The sequence below is a fragment of the Citrus sinensis genome, chromosome 3, assembly GCF_022201045.2.
Source record: "Citrus sinensis cultivar Valencia sweet orange chromosome 3, DVS_A1.0, whole genome shotgun sequence".
In the NCBI taxonomy this organism is placed as follows: Eukaryota; Viridiplantae; Streptophyta; class Magnoliopsida; order Sapindales; family Rutaceae; genus Citrus; species Citrus sinensis.
Window position 1 is genome coordinate 41175447 of NC_068558.1, and position 21861 is coordinate 41197307.

Genomic DNA, 21861 nt, shown 5'->3' on the forward strand with positions numbered 1-21861 from the left:
TTACATAACTTTACACGACAAAATCGTGTGTTACATGACAAAATTATAATCAGCACAATTCATTAATTTTTCACAATTTGCATGCAGCAAAACAATTAGAAATTTGTTTTCGAACATGTTATGAGAGACCCGCAAGTAATTAATCTATTTTTTCAATATAAAAACCCTAACTTTTTTGTTTTGTTTCCTAAATATCAATAAGAAAACTAATTATAGGGAATTGTTTGCCCCAACTAGTTACATTCTGACAATTTTACAGTAAAGGATCAGCTCTCGTCGGCGATTATGTAGCGATGAACTAGGCTTCTCTTTCTCAGTTGTGGCAGTTTCCCCTTCTCAAGCTCAGTTTGCTCGTGTTGAAGTTCGATTTAGCATGTATGGAGAATGAATGTTTGTTTGAGTAGAGGTGATGCCGATGAGCGAATTGCAGAGGTGATGCTGGTTGATATTCGATTTAGCATGTATGAAAATAGAGGATGAGTGTTTGTTTGTTTGAGTAAAGGTAATGGAGGGAATTGTAGCATATATGAGTGTTTGTTTGTTTGAGTAGAGGGAGTGAGGGGTGCTGTCGGTTAGTTGAAGTGTTTTAAAATGAGGATAGCTTAGTAATTTCCTATCAACTTTTAAAGGGTATCGATGAAAATTTTGGCAAAATCAAATTTTAGGGTATTGAGATAATTTTTAAAGTACGAAGGTGTATCTACTGCAATTCCCTCCTCAAATAAACACTCATACATGTTGAAATAGACATCAACGCATGAACAAACCGAACTTGAGAAGGGGAAGCTGCTACAACTGAGAAAAGAAGTTTGGTTCGTCGCTGCACAATCGATAGCGAAAGCTAATTCTTTGCTGCAAAATTGTTGGAATCTAACTACTTTAGGAAAGTATTAACTTTCTTTTTTATATTTTAAAAAATGAAAAAAAAAATCTTCTATTTTAAAAATAGATTAAATTAGTTGTGGGTCTCTCATAACATATAAATTTTTAAATGTTTGCTCCATGTAAATGAAAAATTGATAAATTGTGCCGATTATAATTTGGTTGTGTAAGATCATGTAACACACGATTTAGTCCTGTAAGGTCATGTAACACAAGATTTAAGGTCTTGTAATACACTCATGTAATACATGACCCTCAGTCGTAGATGACATGATTTTTTGTATTATTACGCGATCTTGAATCATGTATCACGACATTCAGTTGTGTATTACACGACCTTTATGTATTACACGACCTTCATGTATTACACGACTTCATATATTACGCGATTACACGACCTTCATATATTACACGATTTTTTTCATTATTCATTAAAATAATTTAGTTCTTTAAAGACTTAATTTGTGTTAAGAATTTATATTTGTTGCTGCGTAGAAAATGTCAATGAAAATTATTCAAAAAAAAAAGTGAATACATAGTTGTATTTTTGTAAGAGGTTATAAGAGATTTTGAGAGAATTTCGATAAAAAATATATTTGAGTGTAAGAATTAAGAGGACGGTGAAAAAGAGTAGATTTCATGCATTCATTAAGGGTATTTTAGATTTATACACATTTATTAGAATATCTATGAAAAAAAAAAAAAGAGAAGAGGTATTTAAATAATTTTACAACTGGCTATTTAATTAAAAACCCCGGAAAGATTTGGAGAGTTTGTGGAATTGGAAACTGGGGGAAAGAAGGCTTTATTTTATGTTAAGAGAGTCCGGAACGTACACGTGTCTTTGATGGTTTTCCAACGATGGCAAAAAATAATGAAAATTATATAAGAGATTATGAAAGGAAATACGAGCATGTTATTTAGATAATCACACATCCCGACCCACCTTTTTCCGTAATCCAGAGTTTTTCAGTGAGACTTTTTATTACATTAATTGTGATAGACATTGGTAGTTCATTAGTCCCATTGTGCATTTTAGTGAATCAATAAAGTTACCTATGGTTACATAGACAAAATTATCAACTAGGAGAGTAAATGTCCAAACTTAAACGATTAGAGATTTTAATTATCCATTCCTTAAATTGCAAGAATTCGACCAGTTGCCATTGTTCTTATTTCATCTACAATTTTTCAGCATTTGTTGGATTAAGCAAAAAAATCTTGAGTAAAGGCTAATTTCTGGATTAGGCAAATGTACTTGCAATCACATCATGGAAGTCCAAAAAATGACCTACCACGAATCTTAGCAATGTTTGCATTGAATCTAAAGTAAATGCTTTTCTGGATCTTGAATTATGAATTTAAAGAAACCTGAGAATATACACGCCCCCAAAAGAGTTTATGCAAAGGCCTTCCTTGTTGAAATGGACAACACTGCATCTTTATGAATATTGCCAGAGGAACATAATAAAAGAACCAATGACATGAACCACTTTGATCTTTTCACTTCTCAGAAGTACCAGAGAAAATAGCCCGAGCAAGGAATTAGCATTGTAATAAATCAAGATGCTTTAATGATAAGGCTCAATGATACGACAAAAATTTCTACATATTCTAGCAAGATGTTTTTCCCTGCACCGAAGTTATTTTTGTGGTATGCAATTTTCTTCATAACATCTGCAACACGTCTGTCGCGGTGTCGCATTAGGTTCCTTTCTCTCCCGAACAATCTTTTATGAGCACAAGTACCGGCTTTCACGCATATGTCACTGTGCAGTCCCTTCTCACTCCTAAACACACAGCAAAGTACGCAAAAACCGATCAGGATCACTTATTATGAGGAATAAAATTTGTAAAGTCAATTAGAACCAAGTTGTGTTTCAATTAAATCAGGCTTTCATGTACATGTCATTGTGCAGCCCTTCTCAACTCATTCCTAATTGCACGGCGACATAAGCAAAAATGAAGGGGATAAGCTCACATGCACGTGTGGAACATTCCAAATGACTTTTTGATCCTCGTACCCTAAGAAAAGGTCTTAATGTATAAGTGGGATGTGCATGCAAGTATCACCAACACATATGTGCACAGAGACACAGTGCACACAGCACACATGTTGCATGGAAAGAGATGTGCAAACACACAGACCAAGAGAGTAGGTCATACCAATATCATCATGGAGGCTCTATCAATTATCATTTGCACCATAAACTAAGGGGACCTAATGATTCCTTGTCACTAAAACTTGATATAATAAACTCCTGATCCGACTGAAGCCTCCATCAACTATTGACTGCTGACTGCTTTACCACTGCTCTTTTTTGTCCTGTCTTTGTTACTATAGGGCCCGTCTTTTGCAGGGCTAGCTGGTCTCTTGAAGACCTTGACCTTCTTGTGTGGAAGTACGGTGTCCTCTGAAGAGCTACCTTTTGGTTTTGGGGAGCCTACAAGTTTATCTGAAGCTGCAGCCTCTTTGGTGGGATCACCCGTAGGCAGCTTTACAGGGGGATTCTCTGCATCTGCTTCAGGAAGCAGTGCTCTGCGGCTCAGGCGAAGTTGTCCCTTATCATTTACCTGTCTCACATTCCCATACAGAAATTCTTAATAAATTAAAGCAACTTCCACAAGAATGATACGTGAGGAACAAAGAAAAGCAGGAGATGCTAGATCCAAGATCATAGATAAAGATTTCTACGTTAACCTTGTATTAAACTTTGCAAGTTTTACATCTAACTCAGATTTCATAACTGATGTGGAAGGCAATAAACAGGAAGGGAAGATTCCGAAAACTAGGTGTTATTCCATGGATTTAAATCGTTGTCACAGCAATAGGGATAAAAACTGGCCTACTGATTATTATTCAGCATATGAAAGAGGACAACTATTGGTGGAGACGAACTGCATACATTTCAATACATATCCTCAGAAGTTTAACTGGTAGCCACAAATTTAGAAGGTTAGGAAATAGAATTTAAATAAATATTGAGCCTTCCCCTATTTGCTCTTGTTCATTTTCAGTTTCTTCCATTTGTCTTTTATGAATTCTGGATGCACATCTTTATCAGGAAAGTATCAAGTGGTCAAATGATTGGAATAAGCTCACACAAGGGTAATCTTCAAACTGGAGAGCAAAAAATATAACCTTAAATATGGAAAAAGAAATGTTCATGCAATAATGATCCATTCTACATCATAGTTATAATTTATGATTGTACTTTTGTGAATCTGAGCAGATAAGAGACAGAAACTCCCAAACCTCAATAAGTTTAACATCAACAAGGTCACCAACTTTCACAACCTGTAATTGAAAAAATAACAAAATAATCGATGTGATTTATAGATCTTTCTTAGCTAAATACAGAAATCATTATTATTTCAATAATCGATGTGATAGATATTGTTCTAAAAAAATTGATGTGGATAGATAGACAAATTAATAAAAATTTAAAAAAAAAGGAAAAAGCAAGGGGAGGAAGAAAGAACACTGCTTACATCTTCCGCCTTTGCAAGCCAATTTGAGCTCAGCTCACTAATATGGCAAAGTCCCTGCAGGATCAAAACATGAGAATCTTTGAATTTCTCCTTAGTTTTCTCATACTCCGTTATTAGATTAATCCATACTTGCATTTATACTTGTTAATATAACATGTTCACTTGAAACATTTAATGCATACAACCAAGGTGTTTGGTTCAGATTATTCAGAAAAGCCAAAAGAAGAAGTAATGCAGCCTCTATTTGACAATGCCTCATGAAAAATTAAAAACAGAATAACAGGAATAATATGATGATTGATCAAAAGCTTTTGAATCTCAACTTCTATTCTTCTAATAATTTGAATCCTGCCAACTAGCAGAATGTATTTTGTTCCGAAAACAAAATTTCAGAATGATTGTGAAACGCTGCAAGACAAAACAGGAACCAATTTTTTACCACAAAAAAATGCAAAAAAGGGGGAACAGGAAAATTGTTTTCAACTTGTGATCAAAATAATACCTCACGCCCAGGGGCTATCTCAACAAAAACTCCATAAGGAGCAATTGATTTGATCTCGCAGTTCCTGATTTAATCAACCAATCAAAATAATAAATATGAAAAGCATAAAGTTTCCAGAAACAAAATACATAAATGAAAATAAGAAAGTCCCCTTTCCAATCTTCAAGCAAAGCGGTTGTATTCTTATAATGTTTGAGCATGACACCCTTCATTATGAAGCATATCTAATCCAAAGGTTGTAAAAACTTTTGCTTAATAATGAAATTGCATCATTTAAATATGTATGTTGGACAATTTCCTGGCAACTTGAACTCTCCGGATTAATGGTTACTCAACAAAATATCAAGTTAACAAAGTTTACTCAAAATAACATCAGCTTGTGTTTGTATCTGCCATCTATTCATCAAACTACAAAACAAAGATGGGTTTGTGTTGGGGTTCATGTCTGTTTGGTGTGTAGGAACTTGACAGGTACACGAAGGGAGGTGAAAAAGTCTAATCACTATTGTTATGTTTTATCTTACCACCTAGGCTTTTAGGAACAATGACCACCGAATACCAGGACATTCAAGTTGGGAAAACGAGAAAGGTCACCAGAAAAGAAAAGAAATACCTATAAATATCACCAACAGTTGGGACCATTGTTAGATTACTAATAATGGCTTTGGACTTCTCTAGACTTGACAAATCCTTTGCAGTAATTTTTACCTGAGAACAGGATATATTTCAGAAAGTGCAGAAATGAAAAGATCAAATAAAAAAATATCAAGGAAAGATGGGGACCATAATCTGATCTTACTGTTCCGTCATCTTCAGTGTCAATAGCCTCCACTCCAGTTTCTTCGATAATACTCTTCACCTTCTTCCCACCAGAACCAATGATAAGGTTGATTTTCTCTGGCTTGACCTATAAAACATTATTATATTAAGCAAGGAGTATATTTATGTATCATAGACATGATGCCAACTGACAAGCAATTAATAGGATCCTGTAAACAAACCTTCATAATGTGAATCAATGGGGCATGCTTGGAAAGACTATTGGAAGGGGGAGGTGAGCATTTCAACATTTCAGCTGAATCATTAAATGGAAGTAAAAAGTTAGTCGAGAATTCATGACTACGTAAGGAGATCATAATAACTATCAACACTCAAGAAAAATACAATTACTAAGGTTTCACAGAGTGGACAAACAACAGAGAGAAATGCTCCAAAAGCAACATCGTGAAACAGTAACTGTAATACTTCCAAAGTTCAATGGCTCGGATAGCAACTTGATAAGTGACAAATCTGTTAAAGAACTAAGGGGTGCTTTCAATGTACTGATATACACAGTTAATACCCAGTAAACAAAAGATCCATATGAGCCAAGAAACCTAGAGGCCATCCTATCCAGTATACAAGTCCTCCAAGGATCAAAACCAACAGAAATTCAACATAGCAATCTCAGATACAAGCACAAGATGTTTCAAAGGCTCACAATTTTCATTTCAGTTTTGTATAAATATGTGCCTAAATTAACTAGAAAGATATATTTCGGAACTGTAAATCTAATTTAAAATGATTTCCAATAATTTTACAAATTATTATAAATGAACATTACAAAGATATCTGAGTTGGAATCAGGACAGACAAGGGCAAAAAAGCATAGATGCAGGGTTAAGAAGTTAGCATAATCAACCAACCTCATAAAGTAGTTTGAACTCTTTAGAATCATAAACTAAAAATACCAAAGAAGTTTCCATATATTTCTTTCACATAAACTAATAAACCCAGATCTTTACCAAGAATATGCCTACGACCATCCTTTGCCTGTTGAAGTGCCTTTTTCATAACAGGTAAAGTAATCCCTCCTACCTGTCATAGAATGGTCATTACTTATAATTTAAGATTAGCAGATAAAGTTAGCAATGTCCAAGAACACAACCACCAAGCTTTGGGGAAACATAAACCTTTATGTCCATCTGAAATGCAGTTATTCCATCTTCATTTCCAGCAACCTGAGATTATCATCCTAAATGAGCCAAAACAGCTTCCAATACTTAAAACTATTAGCATTATCAAACCCCCTAATTTAAATATATCAAAAAGATAACAAAATAAATGCAAGGAAATATGACCTTAAAATCCATATCCCCAGATGCATCTTCGGATCCAGTTATGTCAGAGAGAATTAGCGGTGTTCCATCTCCCCCAAATTCGTCAGTGTCTAAAACCATACCCATTGCTACTCCAGCAATTGAGCACTTTATGGGAACCCCGGCATCTTGCAATGCCAAGCAACCTCCACAAACAGATGCCATGCTATTATGCAATGAAACTTGAGTTAGTATTAAATGCTAAAATCTATTCAGAAAATGACTTCAGATGCAACTATAAAATGAGAGGGGCAGCAGGGAAGTTGAGTGTCCATGCGAAAAGTATGAATGATATCAAAGGCTTCAAATAGATTCGAAATGCATACACATACTAAGATTTATATATGTAAAAGTTTTAGCTTTAAAATGATAAAGAAATTTGAAGGAAAATAAAAAGAATCCACCTTGAGGAGCCATTGCTTTCTGTTATGGTACTCTCCACACGTATAGTATAAGGAAAATCGTTGTCAGAAGGCAACACAGGCTCAAGAGCTCGCTCTGCAAGCGTTCCATGACCAATTTCTCTTCTACTGGGTGCTCCAATTCGCCCAACCTCACCAACTGATGATGGAGGAAATGAGTACTGAAATATTATATGAAAATGCAAATGATAGCTGTTAGCATTTTGGAAAAGGTTAATATGTTGAAAATAAAACAACAGATTCAGTGGCAATAAAGTCAAAGAGACCTGAAGGTAGAACCTCTTCACTTCATCATCACTCTCAAGGTTGTCTATTCTCTGTGCCATTTGTTTATCACCCAGCGTAACCACAGCCAAAGACTGAAAATTATTACAAGGTATTAGACAAACAAATGGAACAATGACTGCATAAGGATATGCACGATGTTCATAAACTACATAGCAGGACATGGTTCCCAATGTTATCTCTCAAGACATAGAATAATCAAACCCAAACTGAATGCTGGCCATAAAATGGACAATTAACGGTGGCTAGATAGAACATGACTGATGATATAAGATCATAGGTTAACCTAAGACAAACAAGGAGCTGACCTAGCAGTATGAAATAAGCTTGAAGGAACAGAGAACTTGGGAAGGCATGTTCAACTGCACAAATAGAGACGAAAGTGCAGGAGGGTAAACACCAATCATCATGCATGCAAATTATATTCAGTTTCTATGAAGATTTTGAATAATTCCCACATCAAGAAACACAGTGATCATGCTTTTTAAATAGGAATGACAGCACAAAACAAACACACCATGAAAAGGACGTGGTCAATAATTTCCACACAGACCCACATACAAGACCGTACAGCAGCAAAACGCACAGATATAAATATACAATCACACACACACATACTGCTCTACTTTAAACCTGAGTTTCTCCACGCGTGAAAAGTGCACTTCCGTGTGCTCTAGGAAGTAATCCACATCTTGAACTGATTGGACGAATTCCATCTGCAAATCGTCCATCGCTTCTTCTTCCTCCCTGTACCAGTTCCAAAGAAAGAAAATGAATATCAGGGATGAACATACTCAGCACCAGTCATTTTTAAATGAGAAGACTTTTTTCTTGTGGAAACAAAGAGGGTTCTGACATTTAAATACAGTGCATCCTTCAGAAGTTATTGGATCAATGGGATAGTATTCATATGGAGAATGCAAACATCAAATACACTATGCCATGTTGAGGAAGAACTTGAACTACAATAACATGTGAATTCCAAACTTTAGCACGTACTACAGGAAAAAATTCAAAATAAATCAACACCCTCAAATGCACAAAACATCGCAAGCGACATTGATAACAATAGCACTCTTTGAGTCAAAAGAATATTTAGCGGTAAGCAAAATAAAAAATTCTGCTTGCCATAGGAAAGCTGAATTTCAAATGCTACAAAAGTCAGAAGTAATTTAGCTTTCTAATAACTATAGGGAAAAGCTAATTCAGTGTACTGCAATAGCGCAACAAGAGATCCATTGGATTTTATCCAAAATCTAAAACTACCAATGGAAATTTTTCACTAAGATTTTACAGACAGAAATTTTGAATACCTCCACGATACGCCTTCGCAGGAATTTGGAAGTAACTTCTTTAAATACCAGCTTCACATCTACCTCAGAAAACAACTAGCAGAGGCAAATCATGAAAATAAAAAGCTTGAGTGACAATATGACATAATACTTCAATGACAGAGAAGAAGGCAAGCAAAAGTTCATTCATAGGATGAAAATTATTAAATACTATAATTTATCGTCAAGGCCAATCACCCGCTTAAGCTGGAACGGAAAGTATTATTGGAATTTACCATGGGTGTGGATTTCCTTGACTTTGGCTTGATGTGGACATCACCTTCATCTACTTCACCATCCACAACAACTTCCTCATCCTCATCTTCATCCTCAAGCAGATCTGGTATTGTTTCAACAATGCCCACAGTTTCATCCTTGCTGACATATCCATTCTCAGAAAGAATTGTCAAAACTTTTTCTTCCAATGATGAAAGGGCCTTTCTTCGAGGTATTTTGTTCTTAATTTGTAACACTTTCACCAATTCCTCACCAGCAATTTCCTGCAAGCAATGCATAACAAATATATTACTACTTATTATTCTTTCATAATTTACTTTTATGAGAGAGCATAAAATTGCAAAATTAAATTTGAACAATGTCTCCTTCAAACATCCATACATAAAATTTCAATACAATATCTCCTTCAGGCATCTCATACTGATTATTTTAAATGCTTCCATAAACAACTTCCTAGAAGCTATACCATTCAACAACATAAAATTTAAACAACAATATCTCCTTCCGGCATCTCATACTGATTATATTAAATGCTTCCATAAACAACTTGCTAGAACCTATACCAGTCACTTCTGGTACATTTTGAAACAAGTATGACACTAGTTACTTCAGTATGATACATATGTGTCTCAGCTATTAAGATATGAGTCTCACTTTAATAAGATGCCAACGCCACTAAAAGAAAAAAACAAAAAACACACACACACACACAGTTCATAATGCGTTGAAATTCGTGTTTGTTTTTTTTTGGGGGGGAGGGGGTTGTTTAAGCGGCATCATCATTTTATTAAAATGAGGACATCCTCAACGAAGAATTGTTCAATATATAAATATCTATTTAGAAGGTTTTTTATCTCTAAGTTCTGAAGACTTGAGTACAACAAACAGATTGAGAAGAGATGAATTTTTAAAATTTTTTTTTGAAGACTTAGAAGTGTAAAAGGCTTGTCTTCTGAAGTTTGAATTGTCTTCTTTATAGACTTTCTTGATGACCTTTGCCATAGCAAGTGTCCTTAGCTGTAGCAAGTATCTCTCTTTTTTTCATGGCTACAATAAAAGACACTGGTTCATTTATTATTAATAACTCATTTTAAATATTCCATTCTCTATTTTCAATTTATCAATTTATTTAGTGCTATTATTTTGTGTATTATTATTTTAAGATTAATATTTTAGTGCTATTATTTCGTGTATTATTATTTTAAGATTAAAATTTTACGTGCATTTTATATTTTGCATTATACGATCCTGTTTCTTTAATATCAAAGCCAGTTTTTGATCCTAGGATGTGGGTTATGGACCCACCATGCTTCCTTGCTTGCGTGTTTGTTTGTGTATAAAAAACTAAACTATTGCTACTCATGAATCCAAAGAAAGAGGATGCATGCTTAGGCAATAAAAAAAGAAGAAATTATACTTCAACATGCTTATATAGCTCAGGAGGAGGTAATTTGATTGTGTCGAGCATTTTTGGTTTACCACACATTTCCACAAGAGCCTTCACCTCATTGGAAATTTCCCGTACTGCATCCTGATCAAAAGTAGAAAGTTCGTGTATCAACTTATAGAAGGAAAAGCTTAACAATTGCCACAGTTTCATTACATTTTTAGAACATTAAATGAGCCTAATATTATAAAACAGAGAGGGGGAGAGAGAGAGAGAGAAATCCTAGCACAATAGACTCGACATGTTAAACCCCTTATTTCAAAAGCTGGAGATGCCGCCGCAGGGGGGGGGGTGGGGGAAGCAAAGAAACAAAGAAAAGAAAAATAAAATAGAAACTAGCAAACGAAACAAAAGGTAAAACCCCCATAGGTTTTTCTACCCAAGAAAGAAAAAAAAAACACAAATCAATTATGAGTTAAGTAAACCATAAACAAAACATTTACCCGCAATCCTATATTTTTTCTTACAAAATTAGAATTTACTTGAATATGGTAACTTGAATACGGTAGAATAATTTGTTCTTTTAGTCAGGCAATACAACTCTTTTGTAATCTATTTCTCATGAAATTAGGATTTACTTGAATATGGTATCTACATATAGACAAACAAAACAGTCACACTGACTTACCCCAAAAAACAAATTACTCAATTGTATGTTGTGCATCCTTTGTAAAAGAAAGCACTTTTAGCTCAAATCCATTATAGAAGAAGATAACACAACAATGAAAGGTTCACTAATAAACATTCAGAAGCCAACAAAAAGACCATGAAAACAAATATTGATACTGCTAAGTATAGAAATAAATAATTATGGAGAAATTTTTTTTTTTTAAGTAATAAAATCCATAGTTTGCAGATACAGCAGCAGATTGATATAATTTTGCATTTGGTTACAAGCATGACTTTCAGAAAAACTAAAACATAACCAGCCTAATATCCAAATAGCAGAAAAGCAACATACTTAGGTAAAAGAACAACCTGCCCGACTTGTACTGCTTGAATCAACATCTCTTCCGAAAGAAAATCACAATAACCCTGCAATTCGAAACTTTCTATGTCTCTATCAGTATTATCAAGACAAATTACTCAAGCGTAGGTTTGTTGAAACAGTAAAGTGTTGCACCCAAGTGGAATAGACCTGTGACCTCACCATTCATCCCACTTGTAGGGCAGAAGAGATTCCATTAGGCCCAACCACCATTGGCAAGAAACCAAACAATCGTCAATGTTGTGTTAAGTCAGAAAGAGCCAATATTTCACAGCATTCACCAGTGAGAAAAAGTAATGTGAAAAATGGAAGTTACCATAACACCAATTGTGCTCTTGCTCAATTTTGTTACAATCCATTCTCAGATTATGTATTGAACCTTCAAAGCATTCGGTGTACCTCAATCTATTTAGGAGGTCGGACAACTATTTGCAACTTTATTTTTACTATATTTAGCACGAGCTGCTGACCATATAAATTGTCGGGGAAAACTCCAATAGTATCATTCACATGATCTTGGAACTCATTTCCAAAAGTTGTGATGAATACCCAACCTTTAAGAAAATATTATATTTGTATGATAGAAAAAGAAGTCAAAAAAGGAAACAACAAAAATGGTCTGATTTCCTTCATCCTGTCTCTCGATCCTCAGATCAAATTGAGTATTCCTAACACTAGCACTGACTAGGTTATAGAAACTGGAGTGTATTCCAAAATCTAGCTCACCCTCTTGCCTCATCTACAGATTATCCAACTCAACTGCTGGCCTTCTCTATTTTCAATTAATGTCTCTTTGTAGTTTTGTATCAATAAATCAGATCAAGCATGAAGATCCTAGCATGTACCTATTCATCATGTTGTTTACTTCCAGTCTCCTAGTGCACAATTGTTTTCTGCACACCTTCCATTAGCACAATTGTTTTCCGCACACCTTCCATTCATATAATTTAGCAGAAACTTGTTTGCAAACTTAGGTAGATTATCCAGGTGAGCTGAAATGTGACCTCTTTAAACAACTAAAACAAGACTTGTGTGACATGAAATAAAAATCTCCATCACTGCATTAAAACTAACATTCAAATTAAAAGCAAACCTCTATCATCAATATTGCATCATCAGAGCCAGCCAGCAACAAGTCCAATTGTGAGTCTTCCATCTCTTGGGTGGTTGGGTTCACAATAAACTTGTCACCAACTAGACCAACTCGAACTCCCGCAATTACTTTTGAATTTGGCACCTCTGAAAGAGCACTGTGGTTTCAAAAGATTACAAATTGAAAATAGATATTCTACTGATTCTATGTATTTGCAAGAGAATGGCACTACATAAGAGTATGATCAGACTTACACCGCTATTCCAGCAGCTGTGACTGCCAGAGCATCAGGGAAATGCAGACCATCATAACTCAAAACCTGTAAGCATTAGGTGACAATAAGAAAAGCAAAATGAGCTATACAGATGACAGTGAGGGACACCATAAGTCACAATTACTCATGGACTATATTTTCACAAAAGCCATTGATCAGTTAGACTATTTGTACATTACAATATTACATCATTAATATACTTGCTTTCAAGTTTCTTATACAAATAATAAACAACAAATTAAGTGAGCACTATTAATGCTAGATAGAACACAGTGCAAGACTGGATGGATCATGACGGTGATAAGATGCATACAATATAACCTTGTCGGCAAGTATTTTAATTATGTTGGCATCAATGGTATAAGGGTAAAGTATCCCAATTCCCATTAGATCAAAATACCACGTTCTTGTCATTTTCACCAGGGGAATGGATGAGAAATTTTGCTCATATTGAACCAGTAAAAACTTTAACTATTTGGTCATAGATCTGTAACTTATCAATAAAATTCATTAAAGAATGTTAAGATACCGAAAATATAATAATACATCAGTTTTTAACTTATTTATTCCATCACGTGAAATTTATGTTTTCCTTCTAAAAGGAGACAATTAAGTAAAGGAAATCTTCAAGAGAGATACAAAAGAAGCATACCCAAGAGAGTATCTGAGTTTCATGGTAAAAGCCCTTAATCAAAGTTGGACGAAGAGGCCGATCAATCAATCTACAAACAAGGACCTATATGCAACCAAATAGAGACAAATACATAAATGGAGAGATGATGAATACAAAAATTATAAAGGGATACAATAACCATCAAGTCCAAATACCAAACAAGATACCACTATGTACTTCAAAAAAGCATCAAATGCTTCATGACTTCTTTATCATATCATCATAGCCACTATTGAGCTACATAATTCCAGTTAGCAAGTTCAACCAATAATAGGTATCAATAAGAAAATTCTTTTCACAGTTGCAAAGGGCATCTGAGAAATCTAAGAATTTGAGAGAAAAAAGCACAAAAATGTAAATGATGATATATTTTAGGAAACACCATGATGTCTAACGTTATTCTTTACATAAAGTAATTATATTCTAATCCTCTAGTAAGCAAGCATCCTAAACAGATTACTGGTGGTCTCAAGCAAAGTTGAAAATGTAAATTATTATGCTCTCCCTAGGCCAAAGATACTAATACCTACAGTTACTGTTTGCACATGCAATGAAAGGTAGAAAATGGAACTTAAAGGAAGGCCAATTATAACAGCAAAATATATAGCCAGAGTGACTATTCAAATGCAATAGGATAATCAAAGAAACACAGTTTATATATATTTATAAAAATACATATATAACCATACCTGGATTTAAGAAAGTGCTGAAGCACTCCAATATATGTACGCACAACAGCAAACAATTATAACGGATATACAAGCGAATATTAGAGATCCAAAAAAGGCTACTTTAATCAACTTCATTAGGTTGTTTAAAAATTATTTTGCTAGAAAAGCAAAAAGTTTGTAGTTAACTCTTAGCCAATGAAATATATTAGAGAGGCTAACCTTAATCAAAGTCAGTTTGGCTCAATATATCAGTTAGTTAAATATAAAAACTTACTCAAATAGTTCTGATCATTCGTATACGCAATATACTAAAGGGTCACATGGTTTAGAGGGCCCACTCCATTATGAACTATACACAAATCTATCTACTCTGAATAATATATGCATGCATGTTTTAGTTTTATTAATATATGTGCCAGTGTAACTATGTAGATTAGCTGTCAGAGGAGACATGGGTTAGCTCTATGATTATATTGGCTGTCAGAGGAGACATGAATTAGCTCTATGTGACTCATGAAACACCATTAACTTTCAAAATTCTATACAGAAGTTGAACAAAGATCCCATTTATGACTTTTGCGGATAATTTAGCTCTCTTTCATTTTTGGACACCTTAAGATTTACAGATAACATAAAAATGAATCCTTCCATGCTTGCCCTAATATAAAATTTACCAGAAAATTAAAGCCACAACAAAAAGTGAGAGTAACAACAGACGAAAGAATACTTTTGGATGGCAATAGTTGTACCTCATGATCTTTTGTCCTCCCTTCTCGTTTAAAGAAGCCACCACTAAAGCAACATTGAATTAAGCATGAAAATAAGTCTTATTTCACAATTATTAAGATTAAATTAGACAAAATAAAAAAAAAAGGTAGGAAAATACGGCAAGATGCACCTTGTCCGACCTGCTGCTGAAAAACGCTCTTGATAATTCACATTAAGAGGGAAAAAATCAGAAGGCTCACTTGGGACATCAGCCAAACAAACAGACGTGTAGATTATCTGCAAAAAGCATTAATGCATTAATTCTTTTTAACTATTACATTAATGCATTAGTTCTATTGAAGTAGCATTAGTTCTATATAAACATGCCAAAACCATTTTTTTTCCCTTTAAGAAACATCTGGTTAATATTCAGGATCTTAAAATCAAACTCGACTTTGGTAATATGATTAAACTTACAAAATTGGCTCTTAAAGGTCCTGTTGTATTAACCTAGGTTCCTACTATTTCATAAAGTAAGTTCTCCTTTCCCTTTTATGTTATTTAAATCCAGCTTCATTCTCACAAAGAAAGGCAAAGGAACAGTTTTCCAAAGGCAGCTTTAGAAAATATTTCCACCACCAGCAATGATCAGCTTTCATGACCATTTAACTGTTGTCAGATCTTTTTATCTCCATAACTTCATGTAAGCATACAGTAACAATTTTCTAAACCAAAATGGTTTGAATAAAGCTCCATGGATATCATTTTTTCAGTGGTAAAGTTATGACATTTTGAGAAATCTTAGAATGACAATCAAGTTACAAAGATATTAACAAAGCATACTTTCAATATGCATAGTATATGTTTCCTAAGTAAATCCCTCTAAGCAAGTGAGTACTAACAGTTTCTCCATCTGTCACTGTAACAGCACCACTAGCTTGTCTTCCCATATGGCCAGTCTCAACCAGAATCTACAAGAACACAGCAAATAGTTTAAATCAGGAGCATACTCTGGTACAGCTTTTCCTAATAAAATCCATATATGAAGTGATTAAAAAGGAAGCAAAAAAGAAATCATGAAAAAGAGAAAGCTTTAGGTCCATATGGAATTAAACTCTTTTAACATGAGACTTTTAATGGGAAGATTATTCTCCAAAACAAAATAAGTTACAGCTACAGAGAGACACAATTTCCATGAGGCAATTGAATACCCAAAACTAATTTACAGTAAGTATCATGATTATATAGCAACCACCTGAAATTATTTAGAGAGAGAGAGAGAGAGAAGGATAACAAAAAGGTTCTCTTCCAAGTGAGAGCTCTCCTCGAATACTTACAGTCAAAAAAGATCAAGCTTCTAAAGCTATTAAGGCTTTCAGCGTAAAGATAAAAGAATCTATTGATGAAATTTTAAAGGAGGCTTATTCATTTCATTTTACTATTTCAGGGATTTTAGTTCGATAGAATGATTAGCGTTCCGGCAACGTTGCTTAAATGCGTTTAAGGAAACGATCAAACAAATTGTGGGAAAACTCTTCAGTTCTTAATTCCTCATTCAATTTGTGTGAAAATTGTTCATTGCTTGATGGCAACCACCAAAAAGTTAATCAAAGTACATCTTTTTGACACTCACTATCATCTCTTTCACGGCTCAAAAGTCCTACAAGCCAAATTTGGAGCCAAGGAAACCATGGTTATAATTTGAAATATAAATGTACTGCAAGTGTTCAGTAAACGCGAACTATAAATATATCTTCAGCTTTAACACGAAATTCAAAATATTCCAAACCGAAATAACCATATTTTAGACTTACTTGTCTGTCACCGAAAGGAATTTTGACAGAAACCGGTTGGGGAAAACTCGGCAAGGCATCGCTCAAAACCGGTTCAGAAACTTCCGGTCCGGTTGCTGAAGCTCGAACACTAAACCGCTCGCTGTACTTTCTTCTTGATAAGAGCAGAGAGAGAGAACGAAACTTGGAAGATTTTTGTGAAGTGGAGAAGCGAGGACAATTTGGGGATAAAGAAAGCTTGCAGCGAGTGGAGAGTGAGAAATGAGAAGAGTGTGGATGGTACGGCCTAATATGTAGGCCGCCAGGGCTTGTTGCTAACATCTTGTTTTGGCTCTCACTAACTTTGCTTATTGCTACTGCGAGAGAGAGAGAGAAGAGAGGAGAGAGAGAGAAAGAGGGGGATTTTATCCGTTTCGATTTCGAAGGCGCGCACAGAGAGAGTAAATGAGTAATGGGTGTTTGTTGTCGTTGGGTAAGTGAAGGACCGGGCTTGGGTTGGGCCCGGGCTTGATCTCTGCGCCGTCGTTAGCTTGGGCTTAGACATGGGCTTGATCCTTCGGCTGCATTTAGCTTGTACGCGCCCCAGGTTCTTTCTCAGAAAAAAACAAATAAAAATGTAATCTGAATAATTTCATCCAATACTACTGTTATTATTTAAAAAATAGGGGACTTTATCTAAACAAGTTTTTTTTTGGGGGAATATCCATAAATACAGCCCCATGTGGCTTGGGCAATATCAAATGGAAGTTGAGGCTAAAAATCCATCGGAAAAAAAAAATAAAATAAATGTAACTATTAATAGTAAATTTTTAAATCAATTTTTATTGTTACACTAGAATCTCTCTACAATAATTTTCTATACACCTTCCTATAGTCATAAAAATTATGGCCCTAAATTGGGTCAGTGATAAATAAGAATAAACTTTACTTTATGGTAAGTTTTATGCATATCGTCTTGAGTAACTTGCTTTCACGTAATAATAATTATTTGAAACATGTATATGTTTAAAACTCCATATTGTAATAAATTATAAGTTTTCTAAATTTCGTCTTGAATAACTTGCCTCCACATAGTAATAATTATTTGTATATTGCAAAAATATATATGTTAAATTAAATGTTTAACATGAAATAAAAGTTTTGCTGAAATCATTTGAGACAATGATTTATTCTTTAGAGTTATTATCACATCTTTAAACTTTCAGGCATATAATAATTCAGTAGTATAGACACCTTGTTGAAGCCAAAACATTTCTACCTTGTCAAGCATGTTAGAGTTTCGTGTAATTGACACACTCTATTAATTAATTATTAATAGATTTATCTCTATATTACTTACACTAAGGATAACAAAGTCAATAATAATTTTTGAACTAAATATCTACTAAGTTATAACCTTCTTAAAATAATAAAATTAATTGGTTTTAACAATGTGAGTACATCGTAGTTTTACTATATATGAGGTAATATATAATTCCTTTTACTTCAATATTCAAATGAATATGAATATTAAAAGGTTGTTATAAGCTTTAATTTATTCCTAATAAATAACTCAATTAGTGTGGTCTCTTATAATGAAAACAAGACAAAACAAGAGAGTTGTATTTATATGTTGTGTTAACGAAAAGTCACGAGGGGTTCTATATGCTCAAAGTCATATTTATCTCTCAAGAATTTTCCCTCAAGGGATAAAATTATAACGTTAGGGATGTAGTGGATAATTAAAAAAAAGTTAAAAATCTAATTACTTAAATTAAAAATCATAGAGACCTAAAGAGTCCAGATCATTGTTACTGCCTTTAATAAAAAAAAATGTTAGTAAGCATCAACCATTTGGTGATTTACTGTGGATAAATAAAAATGAGAAAAGCCGGCTTTGTAATATATTTTTTTATATATATTTGGAACACTATTTTATTTTATCTTATTCTTTTACACAATCTTATCTTTTATATAAACTTTTATTTCATTTGATACATGTCGATAAATAATTTAAAAAAAAAAGTTTGATGAGAGTGGAAAATTCTATCCTACTAAATACTAATTTTATATTTTTATGATTACTCGAACTCATATTACCTCAGGCATAAATTACATTAACCGTCAATTACAATCAAAGACTTTTATTTATTTTAATCAATGCATACAGCGGGATCCTGTACTATAAAATTATTATATACTCATTCTAGCAGCTATTATACATTACTTCAGATATATAATTTACTTTTTAATTATTGATTATGATAGTTAAATTATTATTAACAACTATCTTTAATTATAGGGAAATAATCATTGTACCACCTTCAAACCCTATGTTCATCCAACCACCATAAAATTTTAACATGTTCTCTGCATCACCTTTCTTTTGAAATTTGTATCAATTAGTTATTTTTGCACTAACACCATTAAATAATTTAAACGAAATAATAATTTTACCCCTAAATAAATTAAAAGACCATTTTATCTTATAAAGGCTTTGAAAAAAAAAATATATAATTATAAAAATACCCTAAATTTAAAAAAAATAAATCCAAAATAGAGGTGCTCAGTTGATTTTTATTAAATTTAGATTTTGTAAAATTTTATTAATTATTTTTATTAGAAATTTACAATTTTACAAATTTTTATTAAAATAAGTGAATTTATTTATTAAAAAATAAATCCCAAAATTTTAATAATTTAGGGGATTTTTATTAAATCCCAAAATTTTGTAATTATTTTTATAATTATAAATTTTTATTAAAAATAAAAATTCTACTTTTTGGATTTATTTATTTATTAAGTGTAGGGGTATTTTTAACGGTGTTAGTGCAAAAGTAACTAATTGATACAAATTTCAAAAGAAAAGTGGTGCAGATAACATGTTAGAATTTTATGGCGGTTGGATGAATATAAAGCAAAAGAAAGGTAGCGCAATGATAATTTTCTTTAATTATATAATCCCGATCTAATGGGCGACTGCATATATGATGGTTGTTCATTGGCAAAGTTGTGAGCCCCACAATACAATTCTACCGATAATAAATTACTACACATGCACTTAATAAATCCTTAATCATAAAAGTTTCTTAGCCCCATAGGTTGGTCTGTTGGGCAGCAGTTTTCACTAATATATCATTCCTTAATTATTTACCAACAAGTGCGTAAATCATATAGTATGCGGTTATTCTAACTTAACTAAGGTCCTCGGTTTAAGGTTTGAAAATGCAGTTACGTTAAATACTTGTTAAGAGATTTTTGCCACCCTAATGATTCTATCCGGCTCAAATTTAGATGAATCGAGATCTAATGTGATCTTTGCATAATAGATTATTAACACACAAAAAAAAAAAAAAAAAAAAGTTTCTCAGCCCCATGTCAAGTTCTTTTGTCATACTTCAACTAGCAAAAGCAAGTCACATATGCACATCATGCGTAGCAGATTCATAATATATTAATAATGCGTTTTGGTACAAGTCATGCACACTATGGTGCACGACATCGCGCATGGCAAGTCATGATTGGTAGGCTCTGTGTTATGGGCTTGAGAGGCCACCAATCATGGCTTGCTACGTGCTACATCATACACCATAATGTGTGTAACATACCGCACCATAATGTGTGCGGCTTCATGCATTGAATTAGTACTCGATTAATAATATATTCTATATCTACTTTCTTAAACATCAAAGTGATAAAATGGGGGGAACCTTAGGTGCAACAGTGTTACCGTGCTACAGTTGCATCTAACCGTTGGATGTCAGTGGACCCCACCAATCCAACTGCATCCAACGGCTAGATGCAACTGTGGCATGGTGCCACAGTTGCACCGTAGCTTGATCCGATAAAATGAATTGTGATTGTTATAAAACATCTTAAAATTGTATACTATAAATTTTGAATTCAAACCCTACCCAAATGGGTGTAAATGGAATTTAATTTTCAGTTAAAAAAAACACATGAAAAGTATATCAGTGTTGTGGGTAATGCTATTTATACATGAAATTGCACATAAAACTGTACACGATCTTAAAGAAATATTTCATTACAAAGCAAACTTATTTACTTTACTAATTTTATCTCTCTGTACAAGTGTACTCACTTTATTTGTCATGTGTAATTTTTGTGCGCATCTCATCTGCAAATAGCCTGTTCCTAGTATTGCAATATTGTATGCTTCTTGCTTATTCTAGCAGGCAGAAACTAATACATACATACATATATGTATTTATATTCATATGCATTCATATACATGTACACACACACACCCACGAACCTGCAGTTACACTTGCATGCAGCAAGATTCAGTTCGTGAGGTCAGGCCTCATCATCATTTGCTGATAAAGTGGCCGAATTTTTCCTTGGCTTGTTTGATGACAAAAAGTCAACAAATCTTTGGCTATTACGTGAAGTGAGAGATATACTGTTATGTATTTGTATTGTATTGCATAAATTGTATTTTGTTAGTTTTTCAATAATGTTACTAAGTTACAAAATTTTGATAAATGCATTAAAGGACCAAAATATTAAGGTAATTATGCACAACTTACTTTTTCTCAAAGACAATTTAACTATGTTTGGAAGTTATGACTAAGGGTATGTTACTATGTTTGGTATTGTTTGGATTCCTAAACAGTCACTTCTTAATTAGATTTTGAAATGAGTGCGACTATTAGCACCCCGTAACTTTTTTTTTAAACCCCTTTTCTCTCAAAACATACTTTAATTCCCAAAATATCATTTTCCATTTTTTTTATTTTTTTAATTCAAAAAGAAAAACAATTCAATTTCTTCCAAACAACTCTAAGTACAAATATTATTTTTATAAATTTTTGAATTATTAAATCATACATATTTTACTCAAAAAAATCAAATACATGTATGAATTAAGTAGAATTAAAATTGACTCAAATAGCTGTTATTTATTTTTTAAAATTAAAAATAAG

General features: G+C 33.3%; 1 protein-coding gene across 8 annotated transcripts; it reads right to left on the reverse strand.

The window, feature by feature from the left end:
- Window positions 1-2280: 2280 nt before the first annotated feature.
- LOC102615727 (polyribonucleotide nucleotidyltransferase 1, chloroplastic) lies at window positions 2281-17359 on the reverse strand. 8 transcript variants are annotated; one of them, XM_015530669.3, is made up of 26 exons: window positions 16958-17358; window positions 16046-16114; window positions 15334-15440; window positions 15185-15227; window positions 13744-13827; window positions 13072-13136; window positions 12818-12974; window positions 11715-11771; window positions 10707-10820; window positions 9289-9552; window positions 9035-9109; window positions 8355-8468; window positions 7703-7795; window positions 7419-7597; window positions 6997-7180; window positions 6829-6876; window positions 6661-6733; window positions 5878-5951; window positions 5676-5783; window positions 5490-5584; window positions 4877-4940; window positions 4375-4428; window positions 4139-4180; window positions 3049-3456; window positions 2864-2907; window positions 2281-2672 (listed from the first exon to the last, which is right to left on the reverse strand). In XM_015530669.3, exons 1-24 carry the CDS (start codon window positions 17255-17257, stop codon window positions 3169-3171), a joined length of 2751 nt encoding a protein of 916 aa, XP_015386155.2. In that variant the 5' UTR covers window positions 17258-17358; the 3' UTR covers window positions 2281-2672; window positions 2864-2907; window positions 3049-3168. The 8 variants fall into 8 exon arrangements, with proteins under 8 accessions (XP_015386155.2, XP_024954394.2, XP_024954396.2 ...); XM_025098626.2 differs by having other exon boundaries at window positions 2788-2907; XM_025098628.2 differs by lacking the exon at window positions 2864-2907 and adding an exon at window positions 16777-16803 and having other exon boundaries at window positions 16958-17079.
- Window positions 17360-21861: the final 4502 nt, after the last annotated feature.